At 41.9% G+C, this 18,475-nt stretch overlaps 1 protein-coding gene and 1 long non-coding RNA gene across 2 annotated transcripts in view; one reads left to right on the top strand and one right to left on the bottom strand.

The window, feature by feature from the left end:
* Window positions 1-4,540: 4,540 nt before the first annotated feature.
* On the bottom strand, window positions 4,541-18,439 carry LOC115030605 (uncharacterized). The gene is made up of 5 exons (XR_003836192.2): window positions 18,342-18,439; window positions 15,095-15,248; window positions 13,762-13,791; window positions 8,252-8,600; window positions 4,541-4,587 (listed from the first exon to the last, which is right to left on the bottom strand). It is a non-coding gene; the product is annotated as an uncharacterized LOC115030605 (long non-coding RNA).
* Window positions 17,369-18,475, top strand: part of Hspa4l (heat shock protein family A (Hsp70) member 4 like) — a 57,399-nt gene continuing 56,292 nt past the window's right edge. Inside the window, exon 1 of the mRNA XM_021157433.3 lies at window positions 17,369-17,799. Within this exon, the coding sequence (XP_021013092.3) occupies window positions 17,384-17,799 (416 nt within the window). The 5' untranslated portion in view covers window positions 17,369-17,383. The remainder of the gene's footprint in view (window positions 17,800-18,475) is intronic.

Below are 18,475 nucleotides of genomic sequence, written 5' to 3'. Positions count from 1 at the left end.
ATAATATATTTGATCAAATGCACTCCCCTCCAGTTTCTCCTCTATCCATATCAGGACTATTTCTTACCAACTTTTCGTATAAGTGTTTTAAACCCAGAGTCCATTTAGTGAGCATGGATGTAGGACAGTCGGATGGAATATGGGGGTAGCCTCCCAGGCTGCATCTGTGAAGAAACTGATTCTCCAGCAGCCATCCCCTGTCCATGCTTGGATTCTGAATGGCTTAATCTTGTGCATTTAATCACAACTATGACAAATCTGGCAAATACCATTTCTGATGCAGACATCTACCTCTAACTCATTCAGTCTCTCTAAGACTCCTTTTCTACTATGATTTCTGAACTGCTGGGCTGTGAGATAGATGATGGATGGATGGATGGATAGATAATAGACAGACACCTTCACATATTGACCAATTGTAGTTTTCTATCAATTGCCCCCTTCTGTAAAAGAAGCCTCTCTGAAAAGGGTCAAGAGAAACACTCATCTGTAGATCTAGATAGGAACTGAGCAGCAGTTTATCATCATCATTTAGCTGAATAGTAGTATAAGGTTTTCCCACCAGGCCTGTGACCTAGCCAGCAACAGGTTTTTGTCCCAGGTAAAGATATAAGGCATGAGTTCTGCCTTGTGAAGCTAGCTTTAAATCCAGTCAGAAAGTGGTTACTCCCCGTTTCCTTGAAATCCATTCCACCATTGCTTCCATTTGTGGGAATTCCAATTTAGATACACATACATGAAGATTCAAATCTTGGGTCCATATATGAGAGAGAACACATGGTATTTGTCTTTCTATGTCTGGGTTACCTCACTCTGAATGATTATTTCTAGCACCATCCATATCTTCAAATTCCACAATTTTATTTTTCATACACCAGAATAATATTCCATTTTTTATATGTAGCACATTTCCATTATCCATTTACCAGCTGATGAACATCTGGGTGGTTTCCGTTTCTTGGCTGTTGTGACTGCATCAGCAATGAGCACGGGTGAACAAGCGTCTTCAGAGGATGGAGTTCTTCGGGAATAGGAATGGTATAGGTAGAGCTTGTGGTCGCAGATCGAGTTCCAGGTTTTGAAGAACCTCAGCCTTGATTTCCATAGTGGCTCTACATCTCTCAGCAGTGAATAAGTGCCCCCTTCTTCCACACTGGCATTTTTTGTCTTTTTTTTTTTTTTTTAATCTTGGCACTTCTGATTGAAGCTAAAACGCCAAATCTTTTTTAAACTTTTTATTCTTTGAGTTTCACATCAGGCACCCCAGTCTCATTTATCTCATTACTTCATATCCACCCTTTGTGCTTGCAGCCTACCTCCAAATGAAAAACAAACAAACAAACCCCAAAACATAGGGAACATCCCATCATGGAAGCTATAATATGTCCCGGTGTGTCCCACACATCTTCACTCCCAAATGTTCATTGCAATGAGTCATTGGTCTGGTTTGAGATCTCTGGCTTCTGTAACATTATCAATATTGAATCTTCATCGGGACTTCTCCTGGTTATCCTGGTTTTGCCCTGGGTCTTGGAGATCCTACAGCTTTGGATCAACAGGACTGTCATATGTCCTAACCATTTTCAGATGGTGAGATTTTGGGGTGGGCCGACTCAGAGCCCTGGATCTGTGCCTGGGTGGTAGCTGAGCTGGTCAGCATACTTGCTCTCCTATAAGTACCACCAGGGTGAGTTCTCCAGCAGTGCCTCAGCTAGGCTACCCGCCACTCAGTTCTCCTCTCATGTCCTCAGGGCTGGCTCACCTGCACCCAGGCCCCAACGCCAGCTCCACTGTACTGCCCAGTCCAGGTAAGGGCCTACTCTCCCAAGTGCTGCAGCCTGTGAGGAGCTGGGCCAGTGCTCCTGCTCTCATGAGCCTGAGCCCTGCTCTCCTAACTGTCCAAATGGTGATGGTAGGGAGTGAGGGGGCACATCACCCCTGCATCCACACCACATCACAGCTGACAAGTGGCAGGGTCAGCTCTCCCTTGCTCTTACCCTTGGGGCTGGCTCACCTGTGCCCCCTAGACTAGGGCCAACCCTACTGTGCTGCCCACTCTCCTGAGTGCCGCAGGCAAGGGGCACAGCTAGCTCTTCTGCTCTCAGGACCCCAGGGCCAGATCTTCCTACTGCCATAGGTGGTAAGGAGTAATGGGGGAAGGCATCACATACACCCTACCACCACCTCGTGGCAGAAGAGTGGCAGGGCCAGCTCTCCCACTCAGGGCTGGCTTGCCTACATCCCCACCACCTAGGGTCAGCTTTACAGTGCTGTCTAGGTGAGGTGCAGAGTCACACAAGTGCTAAAGCTGGTGAGCGACAAAGCTAGCTCATGACCTTGTGGGCAGCTTTTCCATCTGTCGGAGGTAGCAGGGGGCATCACTTCTGCTGTGTCACCCCATGCCAGATGAGTGGTAGGGTCAAATCTCCCACACTCCTGCCCTCAGAGCCAGTTCACTCACACACTTGCCACAATGGCCAGCTCCACTGTGCTGCCTGATCAAGGTCCTGCTCTCCTGAGTGCTGGTGAGAGATGGGGCCATCTCTCCAGAATGCCACATCTATGAGGGGCAGCATCAGTTCTGCACATCCACGTGATCCCCTGTGGCTGCCACAACCAGGACATCCCCATGTTCTCTAGTGGTAACATGAGCCAGACATCAACATGGAACCCTGCCACTGTGTAGCCACAGAACCAGACATGGTCCTCAGTCACCTCAGACTGGGACCTCACCAGGGCCTTAGGTGGCAGAGCTGGCCATTTACAACAGGCTACTCCTCTCCACCCTTGAGTCTCCAGTTTCCTCTCTTAAAAATGCTCAAGCTGCCCCACCTCTCCTTCTCTCCCATCTGTATGCCACATACTCATACATTGCAGTGGCTCCTGCCGCAGGCTGGCCATGGCTGGCAGGTCCCTGGGTGACATCCTCTATCCATGCTGTGTGACATAGTAATAAACAGGTGTCAATAGCCCATCTGTGTCATGCTCCAGAGGGCAGGTCTGTGGGTAGCATGGTGGCCTACAGTCTGTGTCTGTCTTCCTTCTCCCATGCTGTGCTATGTGGATTTGATTTGACTTAAATTGATTTTTATGACTCCTAGGCATAAAACAGCTTTGGCCACCAAACCCAGGCATCAAGCTAGGATGAACAAAGGACTGCCAATCTGCCATGTCCCTGACCGATATAAGAACACCAACTACCACCAACAAAGTATTTTTTTGCACTTGCCAGGGAGGTTCAAAAATAATTTTAACTTACATTTCCCTAATGATTAAAGATATTAAACATTTGAAAAAATATTTCACAGCCATTTGTATTTCTTCTTTTGAGAACTCTGTTTAATACCATACTCTAAATTTTAATTTGGTTGTTTCCTTCATATTTAGTTGGAGGGTTTTTTTTTTTAGTTCATTTTTTGTTTGTTTGTTTTTGTTTTGTATTGTTTTTTGTTGGGTTTTTGTTTGTTTGTTTTTTCAGTTCTTTGTGTATTCTAGACCCCACCCCTCTGTCAGATGTATAATTGGTAAAGATTTTTTTCCCCATTCTGAAGATACTCTTCATTTGAATGTTTACATTCTTTGCTGTCCAGATGCTTTGTCCTGTAATGAGGTGTCCTGTTTGTCCGTTGATGGTCTTAATTCGCCTCTTCTACCAGGATCCTGTTCAGAATGTCTTTTCCTGTACTTATAACCTACTTTCTCCTCTGTCAGATTTGGAGTATCAGGTTTTATTTCCAGGTCCTGGATCCATTTGGAGTTGAGTGTTTTTCCAAGGCGAGAAAAAAATGGATCTGTTTAATTCTTCTACTTGTAGATATCCAGTTTAACAAGCATCGTTTGGTGAAGATGCTATCTTTTCCCCAATGTGTGTTTTTTGGACTTAAAAATGAGATGGCTGTAGGAGTGAAGGCTTATATCTTGGTCCTCAATTGTATCCCAGTGTGCCTGTTTTTATGCCAGTGCCATGCTGATTTTATCACTGTAGCTCTGTAATATATCTTGAAATCAAGGATGATGATTCCCCTAGCGTGTTTTTATTGTTCAGAACTTGTTTTTTGTTGTTGTTGTTGTTGTTTGTTTGCTTGCTTTTTATTTGTTTTTTTGTGTTTTGCTTTGTTTTGTTTTTGCTGTCCTAGGTCTTTAGTGTTTCCATATGAATTGTGAGCTTATTTTTTTTTCAATTTCTGTGAAGAATTGCATTGGAATTTTGGTGGGGATTGTACTGGTTCTAAGATCATACTTTTTAGCTACTTTTATCTACCACCCTAGTCCCCTCCAGCCCTCCAACACTAGGTGGGAGAGAAAGAAGGTTAGGGGGGTAAGGGGTCTAGACCTTTATAGGCTGCTTCCTGCTGGTTAGGGGAATTGGGTCCCTTGGGGGAAGTCCAGACTTCATCCTCAGGATATCTCCCCTTTCTTCTTCTTGTCACTTTGCTTATGACCACTTGACAAACCATAACAGCAGTGGTGGCAGCAGCCGGGGAGGCCATTGCCACTGTCTCTCTTGAGGCTTTGGAATTTTTATATCCTCTCCAGAGTCCCCAGAGTTCCAAGTGCAAATTATCTTCAGCTGGCAGAATCATGCCCCTGCCAAAGCAAGCGACAAAAAAATCAGAGTTGGCTGCTATCTGAAGCAGCCCCATATCCTGCACCTGGGATTAAAACAAAAACGTTCACATAGGATAGCTGGGTTTTTGTTTTTGGGGTTTTTTTTGTTTGTTTGTTTTTTGTTTTTTAAGAAACCAAAATTCTCACTACAGGTTCTGTGGCTTCTTTTGATAAGATGGCCATTTTCACAATATTGAGTCTGCCAATCCACAAACAAGATGTGCCTTTGAGTCTTATACTTCCTTCTGTTTCTTTCTCCGGTGCCTTGAAGTTTTCATTGTACACAATTTTTGCTTCTCGGTTAGATTTGTTCTACAGTATTTTTTGAGATAGTTGTGACTGGATTGTTTTCCTGATTTCTTTCTCACTGAGCTTGTTCTTGGTGTATAAGGTGACTACTGATTTTTGTGTTAATTTTGTACCCCGCTACTTCATTGAATGTGTTTATCAGTTGTGGAAGTTTTCTTGTAGTGATACCACCTGCAGGTAGGGATATTTTAACTTCCTTTCTTAGTTATATTTCCTTAATCTCCTCTCATCTTGCTGCTCTACATAGGAGTTCAGGCTCTGAGGCTAGAGTAATGGCTCAGTGGTTTGGAGTGCTGGCTGCTCTATAACCAGCATCCACATGGTGGCTCACAACCATCTGTAACTCCAGTTCTGGGCATCCAATGCTTTTGTCAGACCTCTCTGAGCAAGCAGGGGTGCACATGCAGCCAAATCACTGGTACACATAAAATAATACAGTTTTTTTTAAGACTTCATGTATTAAATCTAGTAAGTCAGAAAGGAGGAGACATCTTTGTCTTGTTCCTGATTTTAGCAGAAATGCTTAGAGCGTTTCTCTGGGGTTGTTGCATGTTGTTTCATTGTGGTGAGATCTCATACTTATATGTCACTTGTATGCCTTAATTCTACAGAACTTTTATCATGAAGTGGTGATGGATTATCAATAAAGGCCTTGCCTGCATCTAATGAGATGATCATGTGGTTTCTTTTTGGTTATATTAGTGTAGTGGATTATAATTATTGATGTATGTTGAACCATCCTTGCATCTGTGAGATAAAACCAGCTTGATTGTGATGGATATGTTCTAAAATTCAGTTTGAAAGTATTTTCAACTCCTGTGTGATAAACACAGGGAGAGTTGACCTATAAGTCTGTGTTTTAGTTGGGTTTTATCTGGCTTTTGATATGGTTCATATTACCTTTGTAAAAAGAACTTGAAAGTGTTCCTGCCTTTTCTTACAGAATAATTTGAGGAGTGTTAATGTTAGTTTTCTTGGAATAACTGGTATAATTCTCTGTTAAATATATCTAGCCTGGGCTTTTTTGAGTTGGGAGATTTCAAAGTGTTAATTATTTTCTATTTTGTATATTGTTTATTGTTATATGTCTGTTAAAATTATTAGTTGTCTTTGCTTAACTTTGCTATGTCATATGTATCTAAGAATTCATCTAAGATATTTTGGTTTATTGGAATATGATTTTTTGTTTGTTTGTTTTTTAGATAGGGTTTTCTCAGCATAGCCCTGGCTGTCCTAAAACTTGCTCTGTAGACTGGACTGGCCTTTAGCTCAGAGATCTGCCTGCCTCTGCCTCCTGAGTTTAAAGACATGCATGAACATGCCTCTCCACAGGATATAACATTTTTTAATCTTTTGTGATTATCTGAATTTCTTCAGTCTCTGTTGTAATATGTCCCCTCTCAGCGTGTACTTGTATTAGAGTGTGTGCTCACTCTGTCTTTCTCTTTCTTCCTCTATCTGTATCACTCCATCTCCCTCCCTCTTCCCTTTGTACCTTGGCGTCCTCTTTCTCCCTTCCTCCTTCCTTCTTCCTCATCCTCAGATAATTTGGCTAAAGGTTTGTCAATCTGGTTAATCTTTCAGACAACCCATTCTTTCTTTCATTGATTGTGGGGTTTGTTTCTATTTCATTAATTTTGCCTCTAATTTTTGATTCTCTCCCATCTGCTTTGGAGGTTGTTTGCCCTTGTTTCTCTAGGGCCTCCAGGTTCCTTACTGTTACTTTGGGATGGCTCAGACTTTTTGGTGTGGCCACTTAGCACTATAAATATTAGGACTGACTTCATTGCTCCTCATAGCTTTTGGTCTACTGTGTTCTGTTCCATTCAATTCTAGAATTTTACATTTTTTTTCCGTCTTGATTTCACTGGTGACCCATTTATTCTTCAATAGTGAATGGAGTCTAAATGAGTTTGTGTTGTGCACTCTCCAGTTTCCCTGGCTGCTGACATCTAGCTTTTAATCTGCTGTGTTCAGGTAGAATGCTGGGTGTTATTTGTTGAGACTTCATTTATCTCCTAAATAATCCATCTGTTTTGGAGAAAGTTTCGTGGGCTGATGAGGTGATGTGTATTTCTGTAGATGCCTTTTAGGTCCCTTTGATTTATGGTATCACTTAACTCCAGTATTTAAACTCTGTTTAGTTTTTGTTCAGATGGCCTACCTTTGATGAGGATGGATGAGGTTGCCCAGTATCACTGTATTGAAGTACAATTTTTTTTAAACAAAATTGGAATTGTAATATTATTTTGATGAATATAAAAAGACCTTCCTAATCTCTTCTGACTAGTTTTCGTTTAGTCTGTTTATTGTCAGACGTTAGAATACACCTGTTTTGTTTTGTTTGTTTGTTTGTTCTTTAATTCCCAATGCTTGGATACCATTTTCCATCTCTGTCTACATAGAGTTGATGATAAGGTGTGTTTCTTGGAGGCAGCATGTAAAAGTACCTTTTATTCTCCTGAAGTAATTGTCATCTCCAAGGCTTACTACCTGTTTGCTAACCTAAGCCTAGTTCTGGAAGCTTCTATTCTCTGTATAATCTAACCTAGGCCTAGAATGTTTTTAGCCTCTGAGACTTACTGCTGAATAAGCGCACCCTTTCTAGTTCTTTCTGAACTCTGGCTGGCTGGTTCAACTCAGCTGCTTTGACTCAAACTCTTTCTCTAATCAGACTGATTCAGTCTGGCTTCTCTCAGCTTCTCCTGAAGCTTGGTCTCAAACTAACTCTGGCAATCTGTTCTAATCTTCTTCGCCCTCCTCATTCTCTGGTTTGTTCTGTCTTCATCTATATCTACCTTGTCCTCTCTGTAACCAGTCTCTGTATCCTCTGCAGAAATGGTCCTTTAATTACTCTTTATCATGGAAGTTTTAAAATTTCTTCATTGATTTTAATAACTAGCACTGCTAGGTGTAATAGTCTAGTTTGACAATAACAATTTTTCAGAACATAGAATACATCTTTCTGGGTGCTTCTGTTGTTAACATTTTCTGATTATTAATCAGCTGTTATTCTAAATAGCTTTCCTTTATAAGTGACTACAGCATTCTCTCTTGCAGCCTTTACAACTATTATTTATTTAATGTATAAAATGTCATTCATTATGAAGTTTCTTTTATGTTCCTATCTGTTGGAAGTTCTGTAGGCCTCTTATACCTAAATAGGCATCTCTTTCTCTAAGTATAGACTTTTTTCCTGCAATTTACCTGAAAATATATTCTATGCCTTTGGTGTGGTAGTCTTCTCTTATGCCAATAATCTGAAGGTTAAGTCTTTTCATGATTTCCCAAAATTCTTCCACACTGACCTTTATTGAGCAACCCAATTCCTTACCTTGCCCTCTGGTTCCAGCACTGTTTTCTATGTGATCTGTCTGTTGCTGAGGCTTTCCTCGGTGGTTTCTAGTTGGCTTACTGAGTGTTTTACTTCCCATCATTTCACTTTGACTTTTTATCGGCAATTCTCTTTATTGACTTCTGTTTTCATATTTTGTATTGGCAACTTTAGTTCATTCAGCTTTGGATTCTCTTTGTTTTTCTTGAGTGCAATTTTAATCATTCTTTTGACTTTTCTGGAAGTTGTTTTCATTGGAGTCCATCTTTAAGGGATTAATACTTTTGGGAGGATACATGCTTTCTTGTACTTCCATTCTGTTTCTCCTTTGTGACATCTGTGGCAGGAGCTGGACAGATAAGGAAAAGCAGCATAGCGCTTAGGACATGGTAGGGACCCTACCTGCCTTGGGGAGGTGGGGGGCTGGGTTGACTAGCGGGAACTGTATTCTCAGAAAGATAAATAAGTAGACTACTTGGTAAAAGGATCTATTAGCATGGCTTACACAATGCTTAATGACATATAATTGTAGACTTCTGCTATACACTCTACCTGCCCATCCAAGGAATTTCAAGCACCCAGGAACATCTGATTTCCTCACATAGTCAACATTGTTTGGGGCTCTGCACCACTCTGTGTTTTGTTATTGTATATTAATTTATTCTCTTTATAATGTCTTTTCCCTTTGACTGATTCCTCTCAGTATGTACCTATAAGGTTACTTATTTTTAATACTAATGTTTTGACAGGGTTTCTGTCTACAAAAGGAGCATGCCATTTCTGCTCTTCTGTGTCTTTTTGTTTGTTATTTGGTTTTTTTGAAATATATTTTCTCTGTGTAGCCCTGGCTGTCCTGGAACACACTCTGTAGACCATATTGGTGTAAAAAAATGTATCAGGAAAGGGGAGTGAAAGTAGATTAGGGCTTATCTCTCATTTCGTTCTGCTAGGAGAAAGTATACTATGTAATTTGTCAAGAGCATGTTCTCTACTCTTGCAGAGGCCTGACACTCAAGGTGCTGCTGTCTCCTCACAGGGCAGCAGGAACACTCTGACTAAACTTGGAGGCTCTGTGTATAGGGCTCTTGATTCCATGAGAGAGGAGCCCTTGTGGCCTGATTACCTTTTAAGGGCTTGTCTCAATATACCTTGGAAGGGACAAATCCAAATCCCACAGGAATCAAGTAGTGAGGACTTTGTGCCAGGCAGTGGAAAACTACTATTTACAAATGAACAAAGTCAAATCTATGCTTTAGAAGAACAGATTGGCACTGTAAGTGGCAGAGGTGGGGACAGGCAATGAAAGAGGAGACAAGATAGCCAATCAAAACATTACTCCAGTTGAAAAAGAGATTCTGGGTCATAAAACTATCAAGTGTGTAAGCCAAGAAGCAGTGTGTCAGGTTTTGCTGGTACGGTTGTCCATCCACAGTAAGCGTATAAATTATATTCAAACAGGCCCGAAAGCCGAGAGCACTTTTCTTTTTTCTTCAGTACTCCATCCTTTATTGACAATACTGATTGTCCCCAATAAATGTTCAGATAGAGTGTGTGTGTGTGTGTGTGTGTGCTTTCTCCATGTGACATGGCTTTCAGGTAACATGGGGCTTGTGCTCAGGAAAAAGGACAAGTCAGTTTGAGAGCACTTTTCTTAGTAAAATGAAATGCCACACAACAGAAAGAAGATACTTAAGACTTGGGAAATAAGCAGGAGCAGCCTCTTGCAGGTTTCAGAACCACAGCGAGCGCTAAGAGTAGCTTTGACACCCACATGAAGATAAGAGTTTCAGCTTTGGTTAAATTGGAGACTTGAAACCAAAGCTCCCCATGACTGCTAGCTACACCTACTGTCCAGTAAAGCCAAGAAGTTGGGAAGAATGTTTATGAAGTCTAGTAGTACACACCTGGAATCTCAGTGTTTCGGCAGATACAGAATTGCCACAAGTTCAAGGATAGCCTGAACTATAAAGAAAGACTAAAAAGGCTTTTCTTGCTCTTGCCTTCTTGCTTCTGCTCTACCCTCTCTCCCCTCCCCCCCCCCCCGACATTCCCTACCCCCTCACGTGCTCATGGCCGGCCTCTACCCTTCTATTCCTCCTCTTCTTCCTCTTCCTCCTCCTCCTCTTCCTCCTCCTCTTCCTCTTTCTTCCTCTCTCTCTCTCTCTCTCTCTCTCTCTCTCTCTCTCTCTCTGTCTCTGTCTCTACTACCCTCTTTACTCCCCTCCCCATGCCCCGAATAAACTCTATTCTATACTATAAAAAAAAGAAAGAAAGAAAGAAAGGAAAAAAGAAAGAAAGACTAAAAAGGCAAAGTGGTAAGGAAAAGAATGCAAATCTATGTCACAGCACCATATAGGACACATATTTAAGTCTGTTTCACAACACCATATAGGGCATAGATATGCTTACATTGCATGGCACCGGAGCTCCAAATTCCATTTAAAAATGTGCCAAGCTCTGAAACTTTTATTCAACAAATAAACAGGAAGTCTATCTGGCTGCCTTCCTGACTTGGACTATAATGCCTGGAGGGTGGACTATAATGCCTGGAGGGTGGACTATAATGCCTGGAGGGAGTCACTCAGAGCTGCTGGGGAGAGAGCCTCCACCTGCTGCAGCTTTGGAGCTGTGCTCAGTGAGCAGCTCCTGAGCACCCTGGCCAGTGCTGCCATCCCTCACAGCCTTCACACACTGGCCATTCCACTTGATTCCAGTCCTCCCCACCAAGGGAGGTGTTTTCCCTTGGGACAACTCCTGATTTCTTCCATACCTCATCCAGGTTCTAGAGGTTAATTTTCCCCTCAGAAGTGAATAGGTATATTAACACTACAGATGATATCTCTTTCTAAGCCAGCTATGGTGGTGCACATCTGAAATCACAGCACCATATTAGAATGAGGCAGAGAATCACAAGTTGGTAGCCCACCTGAGCTAAGAAATAAGACCCAGACTCAGATCTGTAGCCTTTAAGAACTTGACTATCTAATTTGGTGCCTGATGTATCTGGGAATAGAGTTTGAGACCCTCTACTTTAACTTCAGCTGTCTGCATACCTTGAAAAGGTGCTTTGTTTCAACCCTCTCTTGTCTCTGGGTTAAGCTTCCCACAATTTAATTCTCCACCTTAGTTTTAAAGAAAAATCATCTCCCAAACAACAATGCTGGGTGTTTGAAGATGAAGAATTTGAGTCTTTTATTATCAAACTAAATGTTCTGTAGAAAAGCAGCCAGTTAACTCCATGCCAGTGACCATGACCATGAGATGTCACTGCTCTTTGCTACTTTGTGGGTTCTTCTTTTTCCCAAGCTTTATCAGCCCCCCACCCCCGGCTTCACCCACTCTGACTAGATAAGAGAGAAAAAAGGGATAGAGGGGAGAGGCAGAGAGAGAGAGAGATCTCCAAATCTAATTTCCTTTTTCTTGTTTCTGCTTTGAGCACAACTACTAACAAATCCACCACCACTAACAACAACATATCGGGGCTCCAACACTTATATACCCTCTGAAAAGTTCCCAGAATTCCAACTGTCACATAATCACAGAACTATCTTCCGCTGGCAAACCATTCCTCTGCTAGAGCACAAGGCAAACCATCACCAGCTGCTTTGAAGCAGCCCCATTTCCAACACCTTGAATTAAAACAAAAACATCGTCTTATATTTCTGGTTTTGTTTTGTTTTAAGAAACCAAATTCCAGAATTCTCACTCCAATGAGATTTGAGTCTGTGGGGCAGTGGTGCATTCGAGTCCCGGCCACAGGTGCACCCTGACCTGTAAACTGTTGGAGTGCCACTGAATCAGTCACTCCTACACTGGCTCGTTCAAAGTTGCTCAGGAACTAGTGCAAGATAGTGTGCAGCAATCGAAGACTGAACAAGGACAAGGTTAAGTCAGTTTGTGGTAGTTGCTACCCAGAATGGATGTTTCCTACTATATCTCATAGACATTGTGCAAACGATATGTGTTTGTGAGACTTTCTGTATTAGTCAGAGTTCTGTAGAGGAACAAAACTGATCGGATGAATATAGATGGGATTTATGAGTAGCTTACTACTATTTATGAGTAGCTAGTCCAAAAATGGTTACATACCGACAGAAAGTCTAAGACTCTGGTAGTTGTTAAATCCATGTCTCAGCTAGTCTTTAGTATGCCCCAGAGTCCTAAAGAAGTAGGTTCTGATGCCAATGAAGGATAGTTATTTAAATGGATGACAGTGAGTTGTATTCTGCTTATATTAGAAGAAAGCTGATGTACCTGTCACTTTTTAATAAGATTTAATATTATCAGTTTTAAAAATAATTTTGTGTATTCTCAATATTCTTGTTGAAATGAGATATGTCAGATCTGAATTATTGAAGCTGGTGCCAGTGAAATGAGCAGAAACTGGGATGTTCCGTTTAAATGCTATCAGTGCAACCTAATACACATTTGACTCCCTGCACACACAAACCCCACCCCCATTATCAATGCTTATTTGAGTGAAGTTGCTGAAGAGTGACATAGTAATAATCTTTGGTATTTGAAACTTGTTGACAATGGGATATTTGATTTACACAGTAAAGAACAGTGAAGTATTTTATCCCTTCTAAGGAATTCTGGTTTTGTTTGTAACAAAAGCCTAAACGGAAGCCTTGATTGAAGAGAGTGAAATGCAGCTTTTATCACAATTATGCTTTGTTCCATTTTTCTACTGATATGGAAAAATACTACTTAGGACGATTTGCTATCTCATAGACAATGCTACATAGCTAAGTTTTGATGCCAAAATGTTCTCTATGGATGAAGAAATCCTTATACCCTAGGGTTAATATCCAAAAATATTTTCTGAACTCATTCATTACATAAGGGGGTGTCAGTAAGGATGAACTTAAATAATTTGTGGAAAATATTCACCTAGCATCTTACATCTGAAATAATATGAGATTTAAGTATACAAGAGCCTAAGGAGACAGCTAGGGTAACTTCCTTAACTAGCTGTGGTCAGGCGTTATCTTCAGATGTTTCCCTGGTCTCTTGCCATCTTTCTTTTCTGTTTTCACAACTACTAAGATGGAATTGGTTTGCTTAATTTCTGTGTAGTTTCTTATTAGCCACCTTGCCCTTGTTTCTGGACAAAAATTTAAGAAGCTTTGCAAAGTTGTGTGTCTAATGTGATAACTGTTGTTTATAGGAACCTACATTTCTTCTGTTTGGCACAAAGAAAGACAGTTTTCAGTTGAGAGAAAACTGCAGAAAAGCAGGCTTTGGTAAAGACGAGTTTATGGTTATAGCCTGGGGGTACAGAATCCTTATGTGGCAAAGCTGACAGTTGTGACAGATAGGGGTAGCACCTCATGGCCTTTACAATGCTTTAGGATACTCTAGTAGACTTTGTAAATTTATATTTTAAATTATTAATGTTTTTAAGAAAAAGACAGTGCTCAGATACAAGCAGGTCTGTAAAAGAAAATCTAAAGGTAGTAAATGGTTTGGAATTAAAATCAAGTGTCAAAATATGCTCTAAGACTCACCGAGGCCCGAATGAAGAAACTCCGTGGATTCTGACACGTCCGTCCAAACGTGATAGAAAGGAAGGAGAGGAGGCGCAGAGAGAGAAATGGTGGTTTATACTTTGCAAGGATCTCAGCCACCCTGAAGGGGGGGGGGGAATTTGCACAAAGCACAATGATACCTGAATCTGAAAATGTCATGAGGAAACCTGCACTTTCTAAGGGATTGTGTGTGTGTGTGTGTGTGTGTCTGAGTACGCACACACACACACATGTGTGAGGTAACTGCAGCACATGTGTGCAGATTCCCTGGAACTAGAATTAGAGTTGATTATGAGCAAGTTGATGTGGGTGCTGGGAACCCAACCTTGGTCCTCTGCAAAAGCAGCAATCCCTCTTGACTTCTGAGGCATTTCTCCAGTTCTCCTCCCATTATTTTCAATAAAAAAATGAAAACTGAAAAAAAAAAACCCTTAAAGGTTAAATATACAAAGTAAGTAAAATCCACAGGCTCGTAATTATGAAATTCCAAGATAGGAAAAACAGTCCAAATCTTTAAATGTTTGGTCTAAAAACTGACCAAGACTCTAAATTAGTTAGTATTTAGACTCATTAATAGTGGATGCTAGAGAGGGAAAATACAGTTAATTCTAGAAGCTGGGAGTACAGCTCAGTGGTAAATATGTGCTCAGTATGCATGGGGTTCTGGGCTAACTATCAGCTCCCCCTCAAAACTATAGTCAACTACATTATGACCGAATAGTTGAGATAATATTTTAAATAATTAATTCAAAGACATCTGCTGAAAGATTTACAAATCTGAACCCAGGAGTGGTATGTAAAAAAAAAAAAAAGGTGGTGGTATAAACAAATCAACAAACCTAGCTAAGTGCTTGCAGGCTTCGAAAGGAAAAAAATGCTAACTTTTGTGAATTTGGGAAAAGTTTAGCCCCCTTTTTACTTGTCTTGTGATTTTACATACATTCTGGTCTCCTCCTTCTTAATATAAGTTTTACAGGAGGAGGCTTGAATGTGACATTAGTTATCTTATGCTTAAGTAGGTAAGTTTGCTTACATATGAGGTTCAGTGATCACAAATCTACAAGTGTATCAGTCACTACTGCTGATACCAGAATAAAGATGGTATGTTTAATCTCCATTGCTCACTCTTCTTTCTCACCTGTTTGAAAATTTGGGCAAGATTATAGCTAAAATAATTTCTAAAAGAAATTTTATTAAGGCATCATATGTATGAATTATAAGACATTGAATACTTGTCTTAGGGTTTCTATTGCTGTGAAAAAAACACCATGCCCCAAAACAATGTGGGGAGAAAAGGGTTGATTTTGCTTACCCTCCACATCTCAGTCCATTGTGAAGGAAAGTCAGCGCTGTAATCTGGAGGTGGGAGCTCATGAAAAGGCCTTGGGGTGCTGCTGGGTGTCATGCTCTCCAGGCCTGCTCACATTGCCTTCTCTTACTCCCCACGCTTGCCTCACATCAGTCACCTACGAAAACGCACCACAGGCCAGCCTTGTGGGAACGTTTTCTCATCTGAGGTTCCCATTTCCCAAATGATTCTACTTGTGTCAAGTTAGCATATAACCATCCAGCACATTAATGAAACAACTATTTAACTCTAGAGATTAAAGGGGGTGGGGGAGAAACAGACCAGTCTGAGTCTATTTAACTCAGTTGCAGATTGCTTTCTGAGAATGTATGAGATCTTGGGTTCAATCCCCAGTTGAGGGGGCAGAAAACAGAAACAGAAACAGTAAAGAGCAGATTGAATAAAAAACTAAGACTTAACAATGAAGGCAAGTAAATCAAAAGCTGGTTCTTTTAAATAGTAATGATAAGAACCAAGAAAAAGACACAAGTAATATTAAGACTGGAGAAAGACAAAAACTATAAAAGAAGAGCACTGACTTAAATAAACCAATGTCTGTCAACAAATTTGAAGTAGATAAAATAGTAATATTTGATAAAAATATGACTTGATTGAAAAATAGTACAAGACATGAATAAACTACCCACTAAAATAATGTAACCAATGGTCATAAATCTTTGTCAAAGAAAACAGGAATCCCGTTCTAATTCTACAAAGCTCATGTAAGATAGTTTAAATGAGAATGACACCATAGGCTCATATATTTGAAGACTTGGTCTCCAGTTGTTGGAACTATTTGAAAAGGATTATGGGCCTTTTGGAGAAGGTATGTCACTGGTGATGGGCTCTGGGATTTCAAAAGCCCAAACCATTTCCATTTAGCTTTCTGTGCCTTCCTTTTATGCTCAGCTACTGCTCCAGTGCTGTGCCTGCCTGCCTGCTGCCATGCTTCCCACCATAATGGTCATGAGCACGAATACTCTGAAATTTTAAGTTCCAAATAAACTACTGTAACTTGTCTTGGTCATCAATTAAAAAAAAAAAAACTAAGAAAGCTGGTCTTGATTAAGAGTAAAGGAAGCAAACTGGTCAGTGAATATAGATGCAAATGTTCTACATAATTATCACAAGTGTGACTATGGGTGATTTGTCGGAGGAATAGGAGGGTGTTAAAGGGTTTGTTAATATTTTTCACTGAGTAACAGGTTGAGAATAGGGGTCTCATTTTATTCAATGATTAGCATTTGCTAACTTTCAGCATCAAGAGAAGAAAAACTCTTAGCGAACTAGCAATGTTAGGCTTAAATTTCTTATAAACACAATATTTTCTGTTAGAGACAAGTATGCTCACTACTATTCCTTATAGTCTACATTTTATTGGTGATCGTAGTCATCATTAGAGAAAGCAATAATAAAAGGACAAAATGAAGGGCTCCTTCACAGGCTATATGTTTTGAATCCGAGAGGGTCCAATAAACTAAAAGAACCAGAATCTACAATAGAGTGCAGCAGGTTCCCTAGATACAGGCTCAATATAAATTACCATTATCCTTATATTCCAATAGCAGCTAAGTATAATTATATTGACATGTTGATGTCAGGCATAAATGCTGTTTACATTTAGCCGGAAAACAGTCTAGGGAGTAATATTATCTTAAGAGACACTGAGCCCATGGCTTGGAAAGTAATTGCCAAAGGTCCTAGAGGCAGTAAAGGTTATGTATGCCTGGGATTACTACATGAATCCATGTAACTTCCAAGTGCTTGTCCTGTTTAACTACAAAGTACTCATTTCCTCCTGTTAGCTGTAAAGAATGAGAACTCTTTGTTCCTGGCATCAATGCCTTCTTTTTACTTAGTATTTTACGTGTTTAATAGGAAAAAAAAATCTTACACGTGAGATTCCAAAAACATCATACATAAATAAAATAAAATTCGTGGTCCTAGGAGAGCTTCAAGATATCCAGGAACTAATCTAGCCAGCGGCAGATCATTATCCTTTAGGATAATGGCTAAATGAGGCAACTTAGTAGTGGAAGCCACTGAGACCCAGAGTTCTGAGGGTCCAGAAGCATCCAATCCCTGCTCTGTGTGCGCACTGCCTGCTGGGAAGCCAAGGTAGGTGGTCTCCTAAGGAAGTGCTGAGTGGGCCAGAGCATGCCCCCTGCAGACTCTGAAGTCAAAAAAGATTCTTTAGAGACTCTAGAGTTGGAACAATAGTGGCGTCCCAGTTGACTTGGTATAGTTCCTGAAATGTATTTTGTATTCATTATAGCAACAGCGGGGGCTATTGCCACACTTGCTGCTGCCGCCCTAACAGCAGTGTTAATAGTGAAGCGATTGAGTAACTTAAGAAGGAGCACAAATACGGACTATGAGAGTACTGAATATGCGGATAAAAATTCCGTGTCAAGTTCCAAGGTGGAAAAGGAAGCACACAAAAACTTGGACGAGCTGGAAGAGAGATTACACAAGGAATTGGATGAGAAGGGTCACCAGATACAGGAACTGGACGAGAAGGGTCAGAATGTACATGAAGAACTAGATAAGAAGAGCCCACAAATACATGAAGAACTGGACCCTAAGGAACGTGGGACACAGGGGCTGGATAAAAAAGAGCCAAATTCACGCAGGGATGTGCATGGAAAGGACCAGGACCGCCAGACTTCGTAAGCATGAGCTAAAACTTGTTCAAGTGCACACAGGCAGCACGTCTCCTCACAAGGCAGGCTTCTTCTCTGAAGCTCCCTGGGCAAGCAGGTCAGGGCCTAGAAAACCACTTTTCATGGGGGAAGGTGACAGGTTGGGACCGGGCGCAGCGGGGTAGCTCTGAGAAGCGGGCGACCCTGGCACCGCACAATGGGCACCACCTCACAGAGGGGCTGCAGGAGGAGCCTCAGCACGAGCCGCACGCGGGCGGCCCCTCGGGGCGGCGAGGCCGGCGGTGAGATCCCAGGCTGCGGCTCTCGGGGACCCTGGGAGGATGCGGGCGGCCGGAGCGAGCGGTGCTGCGGAGAGCAACGCGGAGGAGGGAGGCGCTGCTAGGAGGGCGGCGCTTAGGAGAGCGTCCGCAAGCCACGGCGGCCCCGGCGTTGCCGGGAGACGGCTTCGCCTCCCCTGGCGTCGCGCGACCGCTGCCCCGCCCCGTCCCGCCCCGCCCTGCCCCGCGGCTCCGCGGCCTCCCCTCCCTCTTTCCAGCTCTTTCTCGAACCTGCCACTCCGCAGCGAGCCGTTGCCGAGCGCTGACGGGAGCGGCCGAGGGCGAGGCCGCCCAGCCTCAGCCGACCGGTGGCTCGCGCCTCCCGGGGCCGAGCGCGCAGGCGCAGACCGCAGTAACTGCCGGTT

The sequence above is a fragment of the Mus caroli genome, unplaced genomic scaffold (genome assembly GCF_978045245.1).
Source record: "Mus caroli unplaced genomic scaffold, Mus_caroli_1 scaffold_3, whole genome shotgun sequence".
NCBI classification, from domain to species: domain Eukaryota; kingdom Metazoa; phylum Chordata; class Mammalia; order Rodentia; family Muridae; genus Mus; species Mus caroli.
Note: the sequence above shows the minus strand (reverse complement) of the source record. Positions and strands in the feature narration are given on the sequence as shown.